The 25,324-nt window shown below is 31.1% G+C and overlaps 1 protein-coding gene across 2 annotated transcripts in view; it reads left to right on the plus strand.

The window, feature by feature from the left end:
* The window catches only part of LOC115891058 (transcription elongation regulator 1-like), a 55,732-nt gene that overhangs the window by 6,782 nt on the left and 23,626 nt on the right, over nt 1–25,324 (plus strand). Inside the window, exons 3-12 of one of the 2 annotated variants that reach the window (XM_030911459.1) lie at nt 11,089–11,300; nt 11,355–11,492; nt 11,573–11,681; nt 11,737–11,973; nt 12,517–12,702; nt 12,749–13,034; nt 14,712–14,977; nt 15,679–15,883; nt 18,878–19,030; nt 19,224–19,374. In XM_030911459.1, coding sequence (XP_030767319.1) covers nt 11,089–11,300; nt 11,355–11,492; nt 11,573–11,681; nt 11,737–11,973; nt 12,517–12,702; nt 12,749–13,034; nt 14,712–14,977; nt 15,679–15,883; nt 18,878–19,030; nt 19,224–19,374 — 1,943 coding nt within the window. The remainder of the gene's footprint in view (nt 1–11,088; nt 11,301–11,354; nt 11,493–11,572; nt 11,682–11,736; nt 11,974–12,516; nt 12,703–12,748; nt 13,035–14,711; nt 14,978–15,678; nt 15,884–18,877; nt 19,031–19,223; nt 19,375–25,324) is intronic. The other variant, XM_030911466.1, reaches the window with a different exon arrangement.

Genomic DNA, 25,324 nt, shown 5'->3' on the forward strand with positions numbered 1-25,324 from the left:
ACCTACTAACATACAAATCGGTTTTTTTTATCTGAAAAAATAAAAAAGTTATAGGGGGTGAGCCACTTTTGAGACGACCCGGTATATTAAAAAATATTGTTTCATAATGTAATATCATTTTAAAATTCTTGTATGTTATTTTAGATTCTGAAGATAATTTTAGAATAAACCGGAATATATTTTTAATAAAAACATTATTAATTATTAACAGGGTTATAATTATGATTTTGCTACAATGTAAGTAAGTAAATAATGTAATGCAAGACAAAAAATTCAGATTTTACATTTTACTAAAATATTATCTAAATAAGCGCCTTTCTACAACAACGCCACTGACTCCCAATGGTTAAATTGAGAGTTGCCTACCGGTCGAAAGTCGTTTCAAGACTTAAATGGATTATTTAAGTCAAATTTCATGCACATTTGGCACTAGCGAACCATATTTTATAGTTCTTGAACAGAAAAAGTCAATAAAATAAACACTTAAGGACTACAAGCTAAGAAAATGCGTTAAAACAGCCGGGGACATAGTGGCAACAAAGCTTTACCGCACACGTGCGACGCGTACTACAAGGTAATAAATGAATGAATAGGCTCCCTCGCCTCTAATCGGTGTTGTCATATTGTAAAGAACTTATCCTTTTAAACAGTATCCGACTTATAATTTAGTAGTATAAGGACTATTTAATACATCTATGAAATATTAAAACCTACTCTATTAAACTGTAGTATTAATATCTCAATATATGTGTGTAACAAGAAAAAAAATATTGATAATATTAAAGACGTGACAACATAGGCTGGATGAGGAAGGCTCGGTCGACTGTACCCAGAAGTAAACATGTATACAAAAAATATTGTTTGACCGCGTTGAGATGTAAATAGTGTAGTCTATATTTTATTTTAAGTCTATGGTACTATTACTATTAGTAGTATTCTTTCGTTCTGAACGAACTGAAAATTTTCACTTAAACTGATTTATAAAGGGAATCGACAAAGAAAGGAACGATCCGATATAGAAAAATAATCATTGTTATTTCCTATACCACGTAGGAATAAATCAGTTTAAGTGAAAATTTTCATTTCGTTCAGAACGAAAGAATACTACTATTATTTAGTTCATTTGCATCTCACTGATAAAATAAAAAGAAATATGAACCGCACGTAAACAAGGACATACTTATTTAGAAGAAATTTTAGAGAGGAGGTTTTCAATAGGAATTGAAATGTTTATAAAAGGCCATAACAATAACATTCATAAACTCGGCACTTTTAAATTTAAAACTTTAAATTATGGTTTAATTTATTAAACGGCTTCGGTACAGTTAATAGAATACATTGAATAAAGAATATTTTTTTTATTCTTTATTCAGTGATAGAATATAGGTATGGCAATGGTTCAGATTTGTTTAAAATAGCCCCTACACGAGCACTAGCTGGGACGAATTTATTTTTAGGTTAAATTTATAATTCTACTAAATAATTCGAATTATTAATTCGATTGTGAAATATGAATTATTACTAATTATTCGATGGTGAAAATAATTCGATTATTCCCATCACTAGTTTTTAGCTGCGGCCAGATGAACGACCAGTTTCAACAGAGTTGTCAAATCTAACGATTTTTTACGTTTTACCAATTAGAAAATATTGTTTCAGAAATGTTAAAATATCCGAGTTAACTAAAAAGCGAAGTTGCTATTCACAACAAACAAAAAGTATTGTGTACGCGCGACCCACAAAAAGGGAGATATTCTGTTTCTTTTTTCTACTGATATGGCGCCCTTATCGACTTTAGAAGTAAACATATTAGGGCCATCGTAAAAAAAGATCGTCAGACACTGGCTCTAAATATTAGTAGTGGGAACTATCGAATGAATACTATCGAAACATTCGATAGTTGCAATTCATTCGAATAATTCGATAGTTAGTAAGAAAACATTCGTTGAAAACTATTCGAATAAAAATTATCGAATAGATCCGTCATCTGCCTTGAAATATTGTATTCTAATAATTCGGCAGCAAAAACCATTCATTTATAAAATTCATTCATTTATGAAATTCATTTAGTCGTCAGGATCGATTATAATAAAATATTAACTGAATTTTAGTTGTCGCCCGGCGACGTAAGTTTCTTTCCGAGAAACCCGACAGCGGTCGGTGGCAATGCTATGAAAGAAGCCGGCATCTTTGATTTTTTGCGGAGTCAGATATAGATAAGGACACATTATTTTTTTTTATTGAGGTGCTTGTATTTACACAGAAAATACATTATGAAGGGCGCTGTTGCCATATTTTGGTATTAGTTGATATTAGCAAAGAATATTATTGTTTGGCTTTATAGTTAGTTAGGGATAGTATGTCTATATATTCTGCATTTTTTTATTAATATTCTGTTGTTACACTGCAATAATACTTGTTATTTTAGATGTAGGAAAATGATTTTTAATGTTTTTAAGCAAAGACTGATTTAATAAATAATAATAACAGTAATAATTTGTTATACCTATTAACAACAAAATTTAAAATCGTTTAATATAAATATTTTTTTTAAGTAGTAGCAAAATATAAACAACAAATTAGATGTCAAAATTATTTATATTAGATCCTCTTTAAAAATAATATAGTCTCTAAATTTTTTGTGTGTGGCAACGTTGGTTTATTAAATAATAATGATTACAGAACTAATTTGTTATATTAACAACAAATTTTAAAATCATGAAATATAAACATTTATTCATTTTCTAAGCATGCAGTGTAATGGAAGGAAAATATAAATAAAAAATTAGAAATCAAAATTATTTATATTAGGTGCTTTATATTACTATTTAAAAATTATATTTACTTTTACTGGCATTTACTTTAAAAATAAATGAAATATTTCTTCGCAAAAAAACTACATGTAAGAGAATTAGCATAAACAAAATACAAACATCGTTAACTTTTTTTTTTTAATTGGCACGTGTAAAACTTTCATTTTAATTTTCTCACCCCATAGTTTGAGTTCGATAACCACATTTACTTAACCACATTACTTAAATATGATTATTAAGTTCAACTAATTCATATTATTAAAACATCTCAAAAATACAAATATGTATTTTTAAAATTAATTAATAAGTTCATCTCATCTCTCTTAAAAATTGCTACTTCTCAAAATTTCCCATTAAAAATAGACCATATACCATATAAAATTAAATAATTGAAAGATCGGGACTACGGAAAACCACACAAATTTTCGGAAAAATTTTGACCACCTGCATATGCACACAATCGTCAATAAATAAAATTAAAAAATAACTACTATTTTAGTATTTTTAACTATTTTAATAAACGCAAAAATAGCACAATATTTATACGGCGAAGTTATATAAAAATTTGGAAGAACTAATAATGCACTGACGCATACAAAAAATCAAACGAATACTAAATTTCATTTATCAAAAAGCATTCGATAGTCGTGGCTCAACGATAACCATTTAGTCGCACGGCGAGGTTGTCACATATGCTTTAGTATACAAATGAATGAATGATTTTATTCGAATAAAACCATTCGATAGTTGAAATCATTCATTCATTAACCATTCGATAGTCTAATTCATTCGATAGTTCCCATCGCTACTAAATATAAGCAGGTAGAAAGTTTAGCTTCCAGTTATTTCAATGTTTACAATATAACGAAGAATCTGCAACAGTAATTACTTCTATGTTTATGAATGTTTAAGTTACTTTCTTAATTTTTTTTTTCAAAATAATGTACCTAGTAGAAATATAGTCTAATGTACCCTGTTTGAAAAACGTTAAATTAAATATCATATTTGAAATACAGTTGTCCTCCTTGTACATGACTACAATACAACTAAAAAAACATTTAATAAAAAAAAAGTGGTTGTAGAAAAACTTTAAATATTATTTTTTTTATTTTTTAAATATCGAAACTCAAAGGTATAATAACAGATATCATACCAACCATAAATCGAGTAGGTATGTCATATAAAAATGTTTTGAGTTTTTACTAGAATCGACCCTTGATAAAAAAAGGGATTAGATTTAAGTTTACCTTTGATCCAGTCTGTATACTATTTCTTTGGATTTTCTGCACGTGTGGAAAAACTACACTAAAACACTATATCTTATAGAAAATAAAATATTGTGTCTTGAATTTGAGGGATTTCATCTGAAAAAATATTAATTTGGAAGAAAACCGACAACAAGCAGCAGAAAATAATAATATTTCCGTGCAGTCTTCTGGTCGCAACGACCAACGGACGGTCAGGACGTTAGTGTGCGCTATATCATTTGATTTAATGGCTTTAGAGGTAGCTGCGGCCTGGCCGGTGCGACCTGGTCGTCAGTGTGTTTGAGCCCTAAAGTTAGTCGTAAAAGTTAGTCTTGGATCGAGATTTCCATTTGTAAGATGAGTACAATACAAAGTAAAAACGTTGCCAAACATATGAAATAAACCGAGAAACTGTGCACATTGCTAAGAGACGTGGAAGGGGATATAGCAGATTTCGTCGCGGTCGACCCCATTAGTACTTAAAATTCTAGGGAAGAGTGTGCATCATGCATTCAGCTTCACAATTTAATTACGTCTCGTGTGACTTTATTTGTTTATTTATTAACGAGTCGTAATTTTCCCTATAGCTTGTAAATTTTTAAGTAAAAGTTAGAAACACTTGCACTTTTGGTAAAAATAAGTAGAATTGAGTGGGTGTGCGACAGTGGTCGCGCTATTAGAACTCTGAATTCAAAAATCAATATCTCGAAATGCATTAGAAATAAATGATTGTAGTTTTTCTTGAAAACTATCTTAATATTTCTGCTATATTTTCTTCACAGACAGTATTTTATAAATAAAAAAGTTACACGATTACTGAAAATTGCAATTGCACAAGCACACAATGCACAAAAGTAAATGGATAGACTTTTTTTAAATAAAATAAAATAATCTTTATTACATGCACAAACAAAAGAGTACATATAAAGGTGGAAAGCGCCGCAAAGCGTATTTTAATGAAAATTTAATTTTTTAATTAAAACAAACAAGCCTATCGAATTCTTATTTAAACATCTTGTAAAAGAAACGAACATCAAAATAAAAAAAAGTTTCAATATTTTTAGTAGTTCTTGGGTTATCATGTGTGCACCATAACACATGATAACCCAAGAACTACTAAAAATATTAGACTTGAAAGTTTAGACTTGAGCACGCACAAGCTAAGCATGCGCGCACGGCAGTCGTTCGCGCTCTCGGCTCCGTTCAAATTAAAAACTTATTTTTCGACGAATGAAGTGATCCATTTGTGCGCGCACAGCAGAGTTGTGTTGGCGAAAGTAATGGACGACCAAGGAATAGTCGAGGCTGCAGTCATTGTTATGCACAGCTTAATTATTAAAAAGAGGAAAAATCGAAAACATCGTCGCTGGTGGCAAACCCAAATTTTTAGAAATCGATATAATTTACTGCAACAACTTAGTGTCACAAGGGGGGCTATGATCCAGTTCAAAACTTTACAAGAATGACCAGGCCTGACTTTGAATATTTACAAAATTTAATAACACCAAAAATTACGAACAAAAGATACAAATTTTAGAATAGCAATTTCATTAATATCGACATATTCATTATTAATTTTATTTTCAAGGTTTTGCCATGCGATATATTTTTTTTGATTTTTTAATAATACAAAGAATGTTTAACATCCCATAATATAGGCAACTTTTCATATTTCTCAATTAATAATAACGAAGATTCATTGATCCACTCCATAATTTTATTGATTTTAATAAAGAAAATGAAAAAAAATTACACACGCACGCACGAACTCAGACAAAACAAATTGCCGGTCCAAATTGAGCGTTCGCGCACACATAAAATCCCTTTGAGCACGGACCAAAAACCGACACCAGACGGCTCACGTTCGCGACTGCTCGCGCACAGACAGATTCAGAGTGAGCGTGCGCGCACAGCCTTTTACACTTGAGCATTCGCGGAGGATCAGTGCGTGCGTGCTCAAGTCTAAACGCACCATTATGTGTTAAAAAGTTGAGTTTTTAAATTATCGCGATTACTGACGTTTTCTCGTAATAAAAAAAAATGGACATCTTAACGATATCCTTATAATAGTTATCTTTTCGAAAATAAAGGTCTCTTAAAAATAAGCGGTTTGCGATCCTGATTTTACTTTACTTGATAGAGAAAGGCGTACCGGAGAAATGTGGCAGCGCCGCAACAGCACACCGTCGCATTTTTCTCACTCCGACTTAATAAGATCCCTATGTGATTTACTTCCACACATGCAAATACCGACACAAAAGAAAGAGTTGCCAGCATGGTATAAAGAGAAACAGAAGATAATCTAAATACTATCTATATGCATATTGGTGTACCTATAGGTTCAATGTGATAGGTTCATTATGGGAAAACATTGCCGGTTCATATTTTAAAAAAAATTATAGATTGATAGAAAATTACATTAATAATATAGAAATAATACAATAAAAATACTTGCAGCAGACCAAGGTAATGATTGGGTTATTATAGATTTAGTTCAATATAAAGATATGACCGAGTCCAATACTATCAGAATCTTGTTATTAGCACAGACATTTTTTTGGCATTTACGTTTGTCTAATTTAAAATTGACCATGACAAATAACCGTAAATAACAGTTTAGACAAAGAAAATAAGTAATAAAAATATAAGTAATACAAACAGTTTAGACAAAAAAAGAAGAGTTTAATTAAACAAGTCAAAGAAATCGTCGCTTCCAAAAATGGCGACCGCTGAATAAAACGTGTTGAAAATTAGGGCTTTTATAGGAAGCTCTGCCGCTCGCAATTTTGTGTTTTTGGATGTGACCCTACTCTCATCTAAATATCCAAAAATATTTTTTTTCTAAGATTTTTGAAATTTAAAAAAAGCGGCAAGTAACATAACGTCACCATTTTGGAAGTAAAAAGGCGGCAAGTGTAAATATTTAAGTTAAAAGGCGGCATCTTTTCATATACATTCGGCTTCAGCAGTTTATTCGGCTTCAGCACTTTAACGATGGTGTATTATGCACTGGTGGAATCAATTTTGAACTATGGGTTGGTGGTTTGGGGTAGTGCCGGAGTGACAATTTTAAACAAACTACAAGTTGCACAAAAATATATTATAAAACTTATGTTATTTAAAAATAAGAGGTTCTCTACTAAATTGCTTTTCAAAGAGAGCCAATTATTAGATATTAGATAGTTACACCCTAAAGCAGTAATTAGATTCATGAAAAAATTTTCCTATTATAAAGAATTCATAAGCCATGGTCGTAAAACAAGAAATGCAGCTCAAAACAACGTCACACGTCAAAACCCCAAGCATATCATTTGCCAGAATCATATTTATTGTCTTGGTCCAAGACTTTTTAACTGCCTTCCCAACAATATTAAAGTAAAACCATACCTCTAAGTGCAAAAAAGAGTTAAGGCAATGGATACTTCAGAGCAATTATGTAGCATTGGTAAATTTGGGGAAATTTTTTAAATACCGTTGGAGAACCATTTCGGTACTATTTGTACCGAGTGCAGCTAGTACTGCAAGTAGTGTTAATGCTTATGCTGCCCTCGCGCAATATTGGCAATGAACTAGTGCTATTTTTTTCTTGAACGAGGTTAGTTGTAGTTTCACTTCGGGGCAAAGCGCACTTTACCAGTGGTATTCGCTATCAAAAAAACGACCGTTATGTGTATATTTTCAGATATGTCCTATTGTTACGAGATTTATCGCAAAATAAAATTTCAAGGTTTCATTCTTGGCAATTTGTTTTCATTAAATAAGCAACTAAGAAATCGAACGTTGCTACATACATTCTGATGTAGATGAAAATATCACCGTGTTACTTCAGTTTTACAAATATAATGTAAAAAGCTCCTTTGGCATATTTATGTAACTTCTAAAATTGAATTGGACCCAATAACGTCGATTAAATTGTTTTGAACATCTAACATGTTTTCTGATTTTTAACGCTAATAAAATAATTCGTCTCTTATTATTCATATACACTGCCTGCAAAAATAAACTTAAAACAATAGCCTACAACACTGTCGACTATTTTTTTTGTATTTTATTCTATAGATACCAAATTTTATTGTTCCTTGTGAAAAGTTTCTATATACGGGGGGGGGTAATTCTTAATTAGACCGTTGATTGAAGAAATAAGAAGATGCGCAACCTTATGGGTGGTTTCGTTGCACAATACCTGTCCAAGATGTAGCTCGCGTTACCGTCAGCGTGTCCAAGAATCACGAGATTTAGTTTAGCCCTGCGCCACTGCGCACCGATAGTCGTTTACAGCGCAGCGGATAAAGGATACTATATCGCAGTTCTGCTTGCAGTCGACAGAGTGAGTGATTGCCGGAGACGATGTGATGAATCCGTATATTTACGGATTTTGGGTACAGTACGTTAATAATACGGATTTTCTATCATTAAACATTTTAATATAATATTATATGATTAAACAGCGGCGTCAGTGTTGGCTTGGAAATGAAGATCGTTGTTATTTCATATGTAAAATATTATGGAAAATGTCAATAATCGTCATTTCCAGGCCAACTAAACGACTTTTCGATCATACGACATATTCATTACCTATACAAGAATTTTTATTTTTGTTGTTTAACAGGAATAAATTTTCAATACATAAACGCGGATTTTCCATCCAAAGATATTTTTGTCAAACGTATTACAGATATTACACACTTTAATATGACAACACTGTCGCTTTCAGATCCGACAATGAAGGCATATCGCACCGTCTTTGATATGCCTTCGATGGTCGAATTAGAGAAAATTAGTGTTTTATGCGTTGACCGCAAAGCGATTGGTGTATCCACCGTATAGCGCTTGAGACGTAACGGGAAATAAAATCAGTCTTGGTCATGAATTCGCCCATTACGTTGCGTATCTTCCCAATTCTTTCAATCAACGATTAGACGTAGGACTAGGCGACAGCCTAACTTTATTTTTCTTTTAATATCTCTTAGAGAAAAGCTATAAAGTTACTTATACAGGGTGGCGCATCTCAGTTGATTATACGAAAACGGAATGATGTAGAAACAAACTTTTTTATGGGTATATGTAGAGAGACAATGTGCATGATTTAAAAGTATTTTCAAGAATACAGGGTTGTTCACCACATACGACACGGAAGATTGTAGCTAAACGATTAGATTTTTACAAATTGTAAGTTTTGGGTATATATATATAAGGACTATTAGAGCTACAATTTAAAAATATTTTTACAAGTTACAGAGTGTCCCAAATAAATAAAAAATTTCAAAGTTGTATTTTTTTAAATGGAACACCCTGTATATTATTACATTTTTAGTTTCTACGATTAAAATAAAGGTAAATTTGATTAAGGTTTATTACACTTAAACCTTACCGTTTTTGAAATATTTTCAATTTTGTGAAATTGCAGTATAAATTTTAAGGCTTCATTTCTCCGAGGGTATCAAAGTTTTTAATACTAAATATTTACTGAAGTTTATTTATTGATCAGTTATTGTGTTGCTGTAATAAAAATTTTACTACCTTATACAGAGTGTCTAAATATTTATTTTATATAATTATTTGCTTTAAACCGCAATAACTTGTTTAATTTAAATGGAACACCCTGTATATTTTAAGAGAATCAGATGCACAATTTAATTGTCTATCAAATTGTATTATACCATTTTTTACTTATCTCTTCAATCTTCCGTAGAAAATGCATTTTCTTGTAATTTAGAACTCATTTATCAATATACCCATGGAATACTGACATTTTAGATTATTTTTAAAGATGTACCAAATTTTTAAAGAGCACAGATACTAATATTGTCAATATAGTTTTACAAAATTGAAAATATTTCAAGAACGGTAATGTTTAAGTGTAATAAACCTTAATCAAATTTACATTTATTTTAATCGTAGAAACTAAAAATTCAATAATATACAGGGTGTTCCATTTAAAAAAATACAACTTTGATATTTTTTATTTATTTGGGACACTCTGTATCTTGTAAAAATATTTTGAAATTGTAGCTCTAATAGTCCTTCAACGAACCCAAAACTTACAATTTGTAAAAATCTAATCGTTTAGCTACAATACTCCGTGTCGTATGTGGTGAACAACCCTGTATAGAGTGTATCAGAACTGAGATCCATACCAAAGTTATATTTTTTCTTATGGAACACCCGGTATTTTATTTCATTTTTGGATTGTTGGGCATAAAGTAAGGCATTTATTATAAGGGTTTAATATGTTTAAATGCTTTGGTTTTTGAGATATTTAAATAAATTTAAATATGCATGCTATAATAAAAAAGTTTGTCATGTGATGAAGAACACCATGTATATTACTTTTCAGAATTAATTCATGTGCTGACTTTGAAGCTAGAGAAATAAATGTATATTTATTTTTAGTTTTTTAGTTTTTTTATTATAATTAGTTACCTATAAGTTTAATTGTGTTAACCCAAACTATAGTTATCCTTGTTTTAATAAAAGCAAATTTAACCTTCCTTCGGCACTTTATTTTATAAAATAGAGCAAAACACACTACGCCAAGAAAATATAATTTTTATTGATGACAATAGCAATATATATTTAAAATGTCTTTTTAGAAAAATCCCGTTTTTTGATTGGGCAAATTATGCGCCCCCTAGCGGACATTTTTCGACCTTGAAAATAATTCATGACATTTTCTGGTGTAGAAGTTTATGCAAGGCAATCACGCTATATCATTTACACTTCAAATACATATAATATCATATAATTTATCATATATATATCATTTACGTTTCTGTATACGATTCTGGGACAAGACAGTAAAAACCAGCCCTAGCTGCATTGTATTATAATAATAGCCCACTTTCCCTCGTGAAATTATACATAATATCGATAGGAAAAATAATACAATTTGCAATAACATGATAGTCATCATGAAAAATGTAAATGTAAATAATGTGTAGAAGTAGTTTCTTAAAATATTGCAAAATGTAAAAAAACTATGTGGTAGATGATTACATATTTATATTTTTTATAAATTTATTTACTAGGATTTAATGGTCCACCAAATTTTGGTAATGGTCCTAATTGGGGCCCACCTGGAAGTGTAGCAGGTGGACCACCAAGCCTTATGGGTGCTCCTGGGGGTCCACCATTTGGAGGTCCTATGATGAATGGGCCTCCTACAAGTGGTGTAAATAGTGGGCCGGTTCCGAACAGTGCATCATCAAATCAGTTTCCAGGTTCATCTACAAATTCTGGTGTAAGTTTTAGATATGTTTATTTAAAGTTGATATTGTATTATTATTTCTTTTAGGCACCGGTTATAGATCCAAATTCAGAAATATGGGTAGAGACAAAAACCGCTGAAGGAAAGTCATATTTTTATAATGCTCGATCAAGGGAAACAACTTGGACTAAACCAGAAGGTCCAAACATAAAAGTTATATCACAGGTAAATATATATTATATATTTTTATGTTATATTTATTAAGAGACCACATTCTTGATTACAAGACCTTTAATATTATTTAGGATCAAGTTGAAGCTATGGCTCAAGCAGCAAACACTGGCATTCCACAAAATACATCAACTGCTGCACAAGCTGCTTTAGCTCAAGCAAGTGTGACTAACAAACCAGATGGTACTACTATTTTGTTTTACTGTTAGAGCTGTTACTTATATTTATATTTTTATAGAATCAGATGAGTTGCAAGATTCTTCCGCTAAACCCATTGCTCCTAATAGTCAACCACCACCTTCCAATCTAATGCAAGGTCCGCCACCTGGTATGCCATTTGGGCCACCTCCTGGCCAGTTTCCCCCATTTGGAATGCCACCATTTGGTATGCCACCTCCAGGACAAGGACCGCCAGGTGGATGGGTGCCGCCAGGTGGTGCTCCTTGGAATATCCCCTCAGGCATTATTCCACCAAGTAAGCAACTTACATTTTATTTGTCAGTTCTTAATTTTGTGGGTTCTGTTCTTTTGAGAAAATGCATTCTTCATAAAAAAAATTTTGCTTGTTCCAAAATGGTTTCCAAAATTTCCATACAGTTTTAGAGAAAATTAAGAAAAACATGAAAATATGGTTGAATTTTTTCAACTATGGCGTAATTGGCGTAATGGCGTATTCTTTGCTGTTGTTAAAGAATCAAATTTTCCGAAAACCATCCTCGTCTTTTCGATAGCATTAAACTAAATAAATGTTCTGCTTCTTTTATCATTTTAAGATAACAAAAAATATTACGTTGAATAAAATTCTATAAATTCAACCATATTTTCATGTTTTTCTTAATTTTCTCTAAAACGGTATGGAAATTTGGAAAAGCATAAATTGTTCCAAAATGGATTAACCATTTTGGAACAAGCAACTTTTTTGTGAAGAATGCATTCCTCTTGTAAAGACAATCAGGAGACATACTGTATACATTGTTGGCTAGACCGCAGCTCTTAACAGTTCTTATAACAATTTCAGTGAATATTCCCAGTGCTCTGCCAGCTATTAATGAAGCTGAAGTCATGTCAAAAATTGATCCCGATATAATAGCCAAGGCCTCTGAATGGACGGAACACAAAGCACCCGATGGACGTTTTTACTATTACAATGCCAAAAAATCAGAGTCAGTCTGGGAGAAACCTCAGCCTATGAAAGATCTGGAAAGTAAGTTTTATGTGGTTTTAGAAGTGTTTTCTTTTAATAATCGCAGGTATTTTGCTAGCGGCCAAACTAGCTGCTGCTCAAGGTATTTCAACACGATCAACCGACGCTGGAACTGCTCAGAGTAATTCAGATACAGGTAAGGTATCTAGTACACCAGCAGATACATCCAAGCAAGAGACGCAGCAGGACAAGGAACAGGAGACCAAAGAGAAATTGGAGAAAATACAGGAGGAAATTAGGAAGAAAAAGGAAGAAGAGGAAAAATCTAAGGAGCAGAAGGCACAAGATAAGTCACGCCCAGTGTCTAGTACTCCAGTTCCAGGTACACCATGGTAAGTTAAAACTATAGTGAATTCTACTGTAATTGTTGTGTATTATTTATAAAGTACGATTTGCCCAATTTTTAATATATAGTATAAATGTGCCCGGTGGCGTAGAGGTACAGCTCTCGTCTACCAATCTAAAGGTTGTGGGTTCGAATCCTGCAGCCGGCATTTCATCAGCCGACTATTTTTAATAAAATAAAGATAGTTTGGGTACCTAGGTCGACTCAGCCTTAAATGAGTACTTGGAATTCACAATACTGAGGTAATAATAGGCGGTTGAAGCGTAGTGCTAGCCACATTACTTTCCTTGTATGCCGAACGGCTCTAGGGCAAGCTGTACCTTGTTACTCCCAAAGCGTTAAACGCTATACAGAGAAGACCAGGCTACTAGTAACATAGCAAGTTGCCGGACGAATTTACGTTTACCCGATTTGCGTTCGTACTCGAGATTCACTGCCGGCTAGTCGGCTGGTCAGGCAGTACGCAGTTACAGTTGTGCTTGGACGGGTCGGTCGTGACACTAGGAATACGACGCAAGGAGTGCCGAATATTTATTATTTTCATTTTAAGTGTTTACCTTCACTTAGGGTAACATTTAAAATAAAAATACTTAAATATTTATTATTTGAGTGTGTTTACAAGCCAAAACTAAAAATAAATAAATTCTCTAAACCAAAAAAAACTCACATATTACTCTAAATAAAAAAAGTTATAACAAGTGTTCAAAAAGACCACCTTCTTGTGCTAGACAGAAGCCTAGGCGGTCGTAAAATCCCCGTCTGACATTGGCTAACATATAAGGTAACCGAAAGATTAATTCGGTCATAAGATGGTATACTCTTTCATTGGTAGTTTCAGGTGGTGATATACTCTTTCATTTTGTTATTTCATGTTTTAAATAATAATAATTATAATGTTTATTTACAATTTCTTTTGCGTTTTTATAATTTACAATATTAAATAATATAACTATCTAAAATTAAACAGAAATATAATATAATAATTAAACAGTTTTATTATAACAGTAGTAAATAAACTGAGATTAAACTCACTAAAGTTTAGGTAAAGTATACTGGGGTGTCTGCGCAGAAAGCAACAAAAAGAAATGAAGAAAAAAGTACTAATGAAAGGTTGTCTTTGGCCTTTAATATGAAAATTTTGAAGACAATGAGATCCATAAAACTATACTTTTGCGTATATTTTTTAGTTTTAATTTAGAGAAACGTCTAGATACACCCCAACAATATATTCCGGAAAGCTTCGCGCTTGCGCAATAAGTGCGATTGGCATTAGCCATGACCGTACTTTAATGCTTTTGCGGAGGAACTAAGTATAGCCTGTAACAATAGCCTGGTTACAAAAGCAGCTTTGGCTCCATTGGTAAGGCAGTCGTTTCGGGACCGAGGGGTCCCAAGTTCGAGTTCATCAAATATAGAATTTTTTGTTTACAGCTGTCGGCCATAGCAATAAAAACACGCCCTGTTTTGATTGCCTTGGTTAATATGTGTGGTTAATTTGTTTTTGTTTAGATTGCACGTGAAATACCCGACCCAAAACCGAGAATACGCTTGCGCGAAGCTTTACGAAATATATTGTTGAGGTGTACCTAGACGCTTGTTTAATTTAGTAGCTATTTTAGTGGTTATATTTTTAGCAATGTTAATTTCTTACCTTTAATTATAGGTGTGTTGTTTGGACTGGAGATGGGCGTGTGTTTTTCTACAATCCTTCTTCTCGTACATCAGTTTGGGAGAGACCTGAGGAACTTTTGAAACGTTCAGATGTGGATAAAATGGTTGCTACGCCTCCAGACGCATTAGCTTCAACTGTTTCCAAACCAGAAGAATGCAAAACACCAGTAAAAACTAAGAGAACTTCGGAAGATAGCGATAGCGAAAAAGAAACCCCTGCTAAAAAAATGAAAACCGATACTGGTTCTAGTTCAACACGTAAGTTTATTATTTTAATTTGATATATTAAAGTTCTTTTTGAAGTGTAACTTCTTTACGCGCGATCGGAGTAAATGTGAGCAACGGTGCACAGAGTCCCATCCTGCAAAGTTGGATACGACGTTTCGTTTCTCATCGATCTTCATCAGGGTGGGACTAAGGATTTAATTTTAAAGAAAAATTCTAACTTAAGATAAGATCAAAGTTGTTAAGTTAAGTTACAGAATTTTCCAGAGCAAAAAAGTTACAGCGATTTGTTAAAAATGCATATTTTTGAAAAACACCACGTAACTCCGAAACGGTAACAGATATCGATATGCGGTTTTCACCATCATGTTTTTGACAAAAATTGAGCTCCAGACGCCGATTAGTTTTCGTCCGTCTATAGAAAAGGGTGTCTCCCTTTAAAAGTTTCCAATTTAGCCCACCCTGTACATTATCACAAATAAAGTCTGCATGATACCAGATTTTTTTATTAATTAATTTACGTCAAATTTAACCTTGGCGTAGTTTTTGCTTTGAATTTTTATTAATAATGACATAATAACAGTTAACTTATTTCTCTCCTCAAAATGCGTTTTTTGTTTTCAATTTCGCCTTGTATATCATAAACATAGCAAAATATGACAAGGATAGTAAAAATGTAACACATAGTATGTACAATTTGATGTATTAATAATTGTAACCTATATTTTTTTCAGCTGTAACTAATGGAGCATCAAATACAAAGAAGATTGATATAGGTAAGGAAGCTGCAATAGAAGCAGAAGTGAGAGCGGCAAAGGAAAGAGCGGTAATACCCTTAGATACGCGCATTAAGTTATTCAAGGAAATGCTGGCTGAAAAACAGGTATCAGCTTTTAGCACATGGGAGAAGGAATTACACAAAATTGTTTTTGATTCTAGGTGAGTGAATTATATTATACTTTTATCAAAGCATATTCAATACCCATATAGATATTTTGTAGTAATATATTATATGCATAATGTGAGATGACACAGTGGTAAAGAGGATATGTGCACAACAAATTATACGCGGGCTCTGCGAAACATGCCGAGATATTTAACTGGGAATTGAATAAGACGCGGTTAAACATTTTACTTTAATATTAGGGTTATCTTTTGAAAGTCACATTTTTTGTCTATCATTAAAAATGCTTGGGTTCTGTTTTATTGCAACATTGATATGTAGCTACATTTGTGCTATATTTTTTTGTGAATTAATAATTTGTATATTGTTGATGTTGCTAAGTTTGATGACATAATCTGGTGTTTTATTATGTAGTGAATAAACATTCTAAATTTTTAAATTTAAAATTGATTAGAATACCTATATAAATAAAAAATGCGTTTTACTGGAGAACGTTTAAGGAATACACTCTAAATTAAATGTTTAAATACAATTTATAAATAACAAATAATAAAAAAAGTAATAAACAAATACAATTATTACAAAATTATGATATCAGTTATGCTCATTTGATGGAATAAGCAACAGGGCATATCTAATGAATAATATTCTTAATGTATAGTGTTTCCAACGACAAGATCCTTGACAGTGATAGACGTGTCTGTCATTTTAATTTTAAAGTAGTTTATTTTATTTTACAAAGAAATAAGTTGGTACAACTGGAATGCATAGCAGGAAATTAATACATTTAAAATTTGACTGATAAGTGATTACTTCAAAATATTGTGAAAAAAAACTGTATAAAACTGAAAAAATGCAATAGAGTTTTTTTATTTAAAAAAACGGTATGTGTTAATACAAAACAAACAAGAACAAAACACCACATACCAAAAAAATATAAAAAAGAACTATTTCTTTCTTTCAAGCTTCAAGAAACTTCCCGCATTTATTATTATATTTATCAATATAACTTATGTAGAGATACAAATTTGTAATATTCCACAGGAATAAATGAAACAACATAAATAAAACAAACTATTTTATTAATAATAACACTTGCCAAATTTTATATCTTAAAGGTTGATTAATTAACTTTAATCTTAATTTTTTTAAACCAGTACCTTTTGACATTATTTTTCTGCAGTACTAAAATCCATTATTTACCTATCTTGTGAAGTCGATATTTTACAGCTACTCCAGTAGTATATGTTTAGTACGATCTTTGTAGCATATACGAGATGCACTTATCTACGACGAGATGGTATACAAACTTTATTGATGGTAACTTTATTGGTGTATAAGACTTTCTCCCTGGGCAGCGAGTATTAACTATAAACTGTGCTCTGGGTCTACAGTTAATTTTCCTTCGATTTTTCCTCCACTTCAAAAGCCACAAAACACACGTAATAAGTAATAACATGAATCAAAATGCATCATCTTCCAAAACGCAGATATTTGACATAAGTTGACACAAAATTATAACCTATAATTTGCAAGACTTTGACAAGCCTCAAAAATCTAAAGGCCAGTTCATACGCATCGGCGTTCATCGTTCCGTCAAACCAATAAAATTGAAATATGATCTGTCATTTTTGAAATAAACCAATAAAACTGGTTATAAACAACGCATGACGGATTTACATTTAAACCCATTCATAGTTAACTTAAAAAATATTAGAAACTTTGTTTAGTAAAATAAATAGATTGGTATGGGACGTCATCTGCTTTTCTTCTGTCATCGTCTGTCGAAATCTTACCTGAGAAAAAAAAACAGAGTATACCCGACACTGCTTTAGTGTAATTTTGGATATAATTTTACTTCATATGTTAAATTTATTTTGAAATATTTTGTTTTTAACTTTTTTTTGGATGTATGTATTCGGTTTTTACAGCGTCCTTCATCGCCCTCCAGTCTCTATGCGCCACCTTCGTCTGTTGTCCCGATCTCCTGGTAGTAGGTTCCTTTCCGACATGGCTCTGTTGATTTGTTGATTCCAGGAAAGCTTAGGTCGGCCTCGTTTACGTCTGTCTATAGGTGTCCACTGCAACACTTGTTTTGGTATTCTGTCGTCAGACATGACCGTACCACTGCAGTTGTTTTTCTTATATATCTTGTACAATGTTACCTTCCACCATCATTTTTTCACGTATTCTCTTGTTCCTAATTCTGTCTAAACGGGAGATTTGGGCTGATCTTCGCCAGAAGTCCATTTCGGTCGACAACATTCTTTCTATGTTTTTCGCTTGACTGTCATAATCTAGCTCTATGTAGCCATATAACATTACGCTTTTCAGAATCGCGTTATAGATCAGTTTTTTTCTGTGATCCTAGCTATCCCTAGACCAAAGCACCGAGTTTAGCGCTCCTATCACCTTTCTGCCTTAACCAATCCGTTCTTCGATATCCTTTTCGCATCTCCCTTTGCTTGCCGATTTTTACTCCTAAACACATATATTCTTTGCAAGCTTCAATTTTTATATTATTTAATACTAGGTCTTCTTTTTTTAAATACCTTAGTATACTGGGTTTATTATATCACTCTCAGCTTAAATAGATCTCTCAGATAAATATCTTTGCTAGTTTCGTGCTCTTTTATGGCAGTGTATAATGCAAAATATACAATAATAGTAAACTAATAAAAAATACGATTCTTATAAACTTCTCTGAAGATTGATTATTTAAAACAATAAAAATATGCGGATTGTTAACATTAATATTCTTTATTTAAATTACACAATTTTTTACACTAAACTAATTGATTTTAAAAGTCTACAATGAAATATTAGGACTTTTTAAAGAGAATATAGTTTTACATCTGGTTATTTTTTAAAGTATAATTGATAAATTAATGATTTTATTGTATAAGTAATTGAAACAGGCAAAAACATTTTCCAAAAAAGAAACAGTCCAACCAAAAAAACAACTCAAAATTTTAATTGATAATTGTCAAAATCAGTTTAGGCTATTTCAAAAAAATATTTATTTTTAGGTATTTACTATTAACATCCAAAGAAAGAAAGCAAGTGTTTGAAAAGTATGTAAAGGAAAGAGCTGAAGAAGAGAGAAGAGAAAAAAGAAACAAATTAAGAGAGAGAAAAGATGCTTTTAGAAAACTTCTTGGTGAGGCACATTTACATGGCAAGTAAGTAATGTCTTATATTTTCTCCCTAATTAAAATATAGTAAAAGTTTAAAAAAAATGTTTATACAAGTCGTAATATACAAGGTATTGGGTGTCGACAATGTACATTCTCGACGAAGTTGAAATAATGTTTTTTGCTATTATAGCAGTGCGTTTAATATAATAATAAATTTGTATTTTTGCTTCTTTTGCAGATCTTCATTCAGCGATTTTGCTCAAAAATACGCCAAGGAGGAACGTTTTAAAGGGGTAGAAAAAATGCGCGAAAGAGAAAGTCTATTTAATGAATTTCTAATTGAGGTACGGAAGAAAGAGAAGGAAGAAAAGTTTCTAAAAAGAGAAGCGGTAAGTCACTTTGTGTTTAAATTAAAATATTACTTTTCGTGTAGTAATAATATATTAAGAGTTGCTTCCTTAATATATTGTTATCTAGACACAACCGAATATATATTTTAAATATATGTCTTCTCATAATGGGTACACGTCTTAACTTGCGAGCCAAATAAAAAGGAGACATTATAAAAGAAACCACTATAATAAAAAAAACAGAGTGGCAATAAAACTTGCAGTAATGGTAGCTATCATTTTTCCTTGTGTCCACATATTACAGCACAATATCCGCAGGTACTAACTCCTCAGTCGTTTTATAAAGATAATTGCTATTATTTGTTTTAAAAAAGGAAAGTGGTATATAGTCTGTGAACCGAATAACTTTGAATTTGACAGTTCCCGCGGGCTTTTCTAGTGTTAATTTTATTAGGTTAGCAACTTGCGGCCATGCTGACGCAATGCCGTCTTTAATAGAACAGCTTCGGAGCAAGATTTATGATGTCATGCTAGTTAGATACTACGGATTAATAAATATGTTGAAAAAAATAGTGTCGAATATAATCCAAAAATTACATATAACATATTCACAACCTAACCTAACACCACATAGTGTTTACTGCAATTAATAAACTAATATAAACTTGTCAAAAAATGACCACATATTTTTTTAAATTATTATTTTTAACACTAAAACTATCTACATTGACTATGGCTGAAATCGTACTCAATAGTCAATGTAGATAGTTTTAGTGTTAAGAATAATAATTTTAAAATATATGTGGTCATCGTTTGACAAGTTTATATTGGTTTTTTAATTGCATTAAACATTATGTGGTGTGTGATGTGAATATTTTATATCTAATTTTTTGGATTATATTCGACACTATTTTTTTCATATGACACAACACTGATGAAGGCTATAATGTAGCCGAAACGCTTTTTTTTTAAACAAATAAAAATAATGAAAAACCAAATGAAAAATTAATTAGCGTTTTTCCCGAACCTAAATCCCGAGAAAATCAAAAATTTGAGAATAATTTTACATATAAAATGACAGCTCTCTTTATTTCATAGCCATCGCTGACGCCTTTTTTTCTATGATATTGTTAATACAAAAATAATTTTGCAAATATAATTTTTCGAACATTGATACTTGCAAAATATACATATAAATTTTGTGAATGCAAATAATAATACATCACTATTAGTAGATATTGAATGTTTTTTGTTAAATTAGATCGATTTTCAAACCCCAAAATTTAAAATATATTTTACATTTTACCCATTATCTTATGTACCTATTCATTATTTGTATATTGTAAAACATTTTCTGCATTTGTATGATTGATAGTTTATTTGCCAAAGTATTTATTACTATAAATTGGTATATATATATATATATATATATATATATATATATATATATATATATATATATTGTATTTATTAATTATATATTATGTATATTTCATGTAAACTATATCATTTTTAAAATACAAACCAAAAATACGAGGAATAATTATGTTTTCCACGTATTCTACAACATATTATTTATTAATCCGTAGTATCTAACTAGCGTGACGTCATAAATCTCGCTCCGAGGCTGTTCTATTAGAGACGGCATTGGTCTGATATTTAGAAATGTCAAAAGCTGATGACATTTTACTTTTGACAATTATAACATTTCGTGTTGATTTTTGCAAGAGGAAGAACTGTCACTTGTTTTATAATTTTCCTTTTCTATTTCACGAAAGTAAAAAGAGTTACCTATCTGATTCGTTCAGGCACTCAAATTAAAGAATATCAGTAAATTTTTTGACAGAGGGATTTTATCTTAGACAAGGAAAGAGGGGGGACAGGTAACACGCTAGCTAAAAGTGAGGCAAGTTGTCACCACCCGAAATTCTCCAATGGCGTAGCATCAGAAATTAGCTTGTACCAAGAACGGTAAACTAATAGAATTGCTCATCCTCATAAGACGTACGTTCGCCTTTTCCCGCGCTTCAGTTGACAGTTGTGACGTCATTGTAGCCCTTGTCAAAGCCTTCGTGGCCTTGTCATGATAGTGTGTATTATTAGTTGCCTATGGTAAACTTATAAAAGTAACAACTGAGAAATTTTGAGTTAATTATTTTGTCAATTTTAAATGTGAAAAAGGTGTCTTTAAAGTTTTTAGAGCTATAGAGTGTATAAATACGTTCATTTTGTGTTGTGGATTGTGACAAAGTGCATACTAAGTGCCCACGATTTTGTTTATTAATTATTTTAAAGCAAAATATGGAAGTACTCTAAAAAGAATGCTTGCAAAAGGTGATGCTGGGAACTGCTGTTCTTAAAAACGCATTATCCGAGTATTTAATACAATTTATACAGTTAATTTTCTATACTGCTTACATATAAGGTGTTTAAATAAATAAACTAAATAATGAACGTTTTGCATTCGGAACCAATAATGCACGTGTGTGTATTATTGGTTGCCGGATAAGGACTAATAACCATGACAAGGGCTACAATGACGTCACAAAGCGAGTAGTTTTCGCATGCACCTGGCGGACACTTTTGGCTGAATGAGCAGTCCTATTAGGTTTACCTAGACGGTACAAAATATTTAGTAAAACGTAAACTAATATATCCTTCATTTTGAGTAATGCATGTACAATTTTGTATTTTATAGTCTCACCTTTATAATATTAGAATATCTAAGTCGATAATGCAAAATTTATTTAACAGTCACAGTGGACTGATTATCAAGACAATTATTTTTTATTAACGTGTGTATAATGTATAATTAAATAAAAAATAATGTAATAACATATATTTTAAACGTGTATATACATATATATTGTATGATCGGAAAAAACGGCGTCTTGTTTGTTTAGAAATGACAATTTCACAAATGAATGTTAAAAATTACATTATTCATTGAATATTGAATCCGTAAGCAAGTGTGAAGAGAATTGGCTAGATTCATTATTATACCGTATAATCAAAAAAAAACGACGTCCAGTTGGCTTGTAAATTACGATCGATGACATTCCCCATATAATTCTACATATAAAAGGACATAAAAACTATACAAAAAGACATCGAAAAAAGACGGCGTCAGCGATGGCTATGAAATGAAGATCGCTGTCATTTTATATGTAAAATTATATGGGGAATGTCGTCGATCGTCATTTACAAGCCAAAAGGATGTCGTTTTTTTTTGACCATACGGTATAATAATGAATCTGGCCATTACCCTTCACACTTGCGTACGGAGTCAATGAATATTGTAATTTTTAATATTTGTTACCTTCAATCATAAGAATATCCTATTTTTAAGAATATCCGAATTTATTCACACAAAAATAAAACAATTCTAGAAGCTTTGTGTTATTTTATTTATTTTTAAATGTTTATTAATTACTCACTGAAACTATTATTATACACTTAAATTAGCAAATTTTTTGAAAGAATATTTAAAAAGATATATGTATGTAGTAACAAGTAGCCCACCACAAGTTTGTCCACCCCCAACAAATCTTGGCAGGTAAATTTAAGTTTTATATAACTATACATATAGATTTTTTATCACTAGAATTTTTCATTTTTTATAGTTTACAATTATTTTACTTATTTGATAACAATACTTTATACATTTTTTTACATGTAAAATATATAAAAATATGTTTATTGCAGAAATTGTATTTCTCTGATTATAATTCCCTACGTCACTGGTGAAATCCGGTCTGTGTAGCAATATTTATAGTTTCAAACATTAATTATAATACAGGATATTGAAAATACTACTTGGAATTATTAAAAATAGTTTGGTTTGGATGTGGTACAAGACATATTAAAAGCATTTTACATATTTTTACTGCTATAATGAAAAAATGTACATTTTATGACCACATAACAAAAGTTGTGTATCGATTTTTACCTGTGAAATGTAATTTCAGCCGCTTTTTTCTCGCTTCGGCCTTTGCAGCCATACTCTGAACATCTCACCATACTAAATAACACAGTTTAAAAATTTAAAACAAAACAGTTGTCAAAAAAACATAAAAATTCGCTCGGTGTCACCTCGAAATCTTGTCACCAAAGTATGGCCGCCGATCGAATTTTGGCCTCACTATCCGATCACGGGAGAATATGCGTGTTACCCGTCCCTTCTCTTTCCTTGTCTAAGGATTTTATATTTTCCATGTTGGTAAAAAATAACGATCAAAATTCAAAGTTATTCATTTTATAGACTATGTTTCATAAAGAGAAAATATTAATGTGAGTTTATATGCGTCCGTCATGCGTTGTCGGTGTTTCCCTCACATCAATAATAATTAAATACTGCTGTCATTTTAGAAATAAACATCAATAAAACCTAAATGATTAAGCAAAACACTTATATGGTGAGGGTAATAATATGTGAAATTATATTTTATACTGAATATGGTAATTTGAGTGCTTATTTGATGTCCGTGTCTACTTTTTCCTGTAAGCAGGTAAAATATTTTGAGCATCTTTTCTACCATATTCATATTTTCTTAAACACTGACGTGCGCTGTTAATTTTACCTTGTGTACATTTAAATTACAAAATAATAATATAATAGTTTACTATTTTGGAAAATGCCATATCAGAAAAAAGTAATGAAATTATTGTGATTATTTATTATTTATTCTCTCGTTTTAAGAAACATAGTATAACTACTTTTGTTACAAGTTCTATTGCCATATAGCATAATAAATGTAATTCTATAATATCACAGAGTGTCATTATGATGACGTCACATAGCATTACAGGCTTTGCCAAAAAGTTCGCAACGTTCTTGAATTAATGAAAACGGTCATAGACAAATTACAAAATTCTTTAATACATAACCAGCTTAAAGGAAAAATATCAAAGAGAAAAGTTATTTAAAATTTGATTTTACGTCTATGTGTAAAGTTTCGTCAATATTCAGGGAGTTTAAAAAATCATCAGTTTTTTATGGTTTTTCAAAATAAAATAGTTTTTTTTATTAATAATATAAGACACATGGAATCTAATTATAAAGATAATTTCTAAAAATCCGTCCCGACTTGTGGGAGAACTCCGTGACGTGACTGCGTCGCGTATATTTTTACGACGAGGCATACTTCGATGCGTGTTATCACAGTTTTATATAATTTCAACAAAAAAATCGTGTGTGCCCTATGTGCGAATATTTGAAGCGAACTTACTAACTGCTATTAAATTGAAGGATATATTTTTTTTATGAATGGTTTTTATAAACGTAAAGAAATTAGAGTTAATATGAAATCGTACTATTCTAGCTTTATAATTTTATGATTTTTTAATTTTTATTAAAAAACAATTTTTATTATCACTCGGCCGGATATCCCTGGTATCTGTTTCCATTAAACCAAAATACTACTACATGTATATCCCTGACTACTATCAACTGCTACTAACAAACAATTTGTTTTGTCTGGTTTGTGATCTGTTTTTGTTTAAATGTTTTGTTCTTATTTATGATAGGGATTTATTTTTCAATTAATGTTAATCGTTAGACAACCAGAATATGTATTTCTTTTGCATAATCAAAATTGTCACTCTAAATTTTACATAACCAAATTGTCACTCTAAATATCTGTCTTTTTTAGACAGATGTCACTTGCCTTGTCATTATTCAGTTCATTATTCGAATTCTCAATGTTGTTAACAAAAGTTTCATTTTGAAAGAAAATTTTAATCAATCACAATTGTTTATCTCCATCATTTACCGAATTAATAATACAGAAATTACAGTTCAATTACAAATAATTCATTATTTATAGTGATTTACAGTAATTTTATTAAATTATACGAATATTATCGTTGATTATTGGTTTGAAATAAATATGACAGTGTCCTCCAATGAAAAAGCGAGTTACTAACTCTAAATTCTAATTCTGAGCTGGCAAATGAGTTAGATGCTTTACCTAGACTGTTATTCAGAAGC

The sequence above is a fragment of the Sitophilus oryzae genome, unplaced genomic scaffold, assembly GCF_002938485.1.
Source record: "Sitophilus oryzae breed Bouriz unplaced genomic scaffold, Soryzae_2.0 scaffold_1179_pilon_pilon, whole genome shotgun sequence".
Lineage (NCBI taxonomy): Eukaryota > Metazoa > Arthropoda > Insecta > Coleoptera > Curculionidae > Sitophilus > Sitophilus oryzae.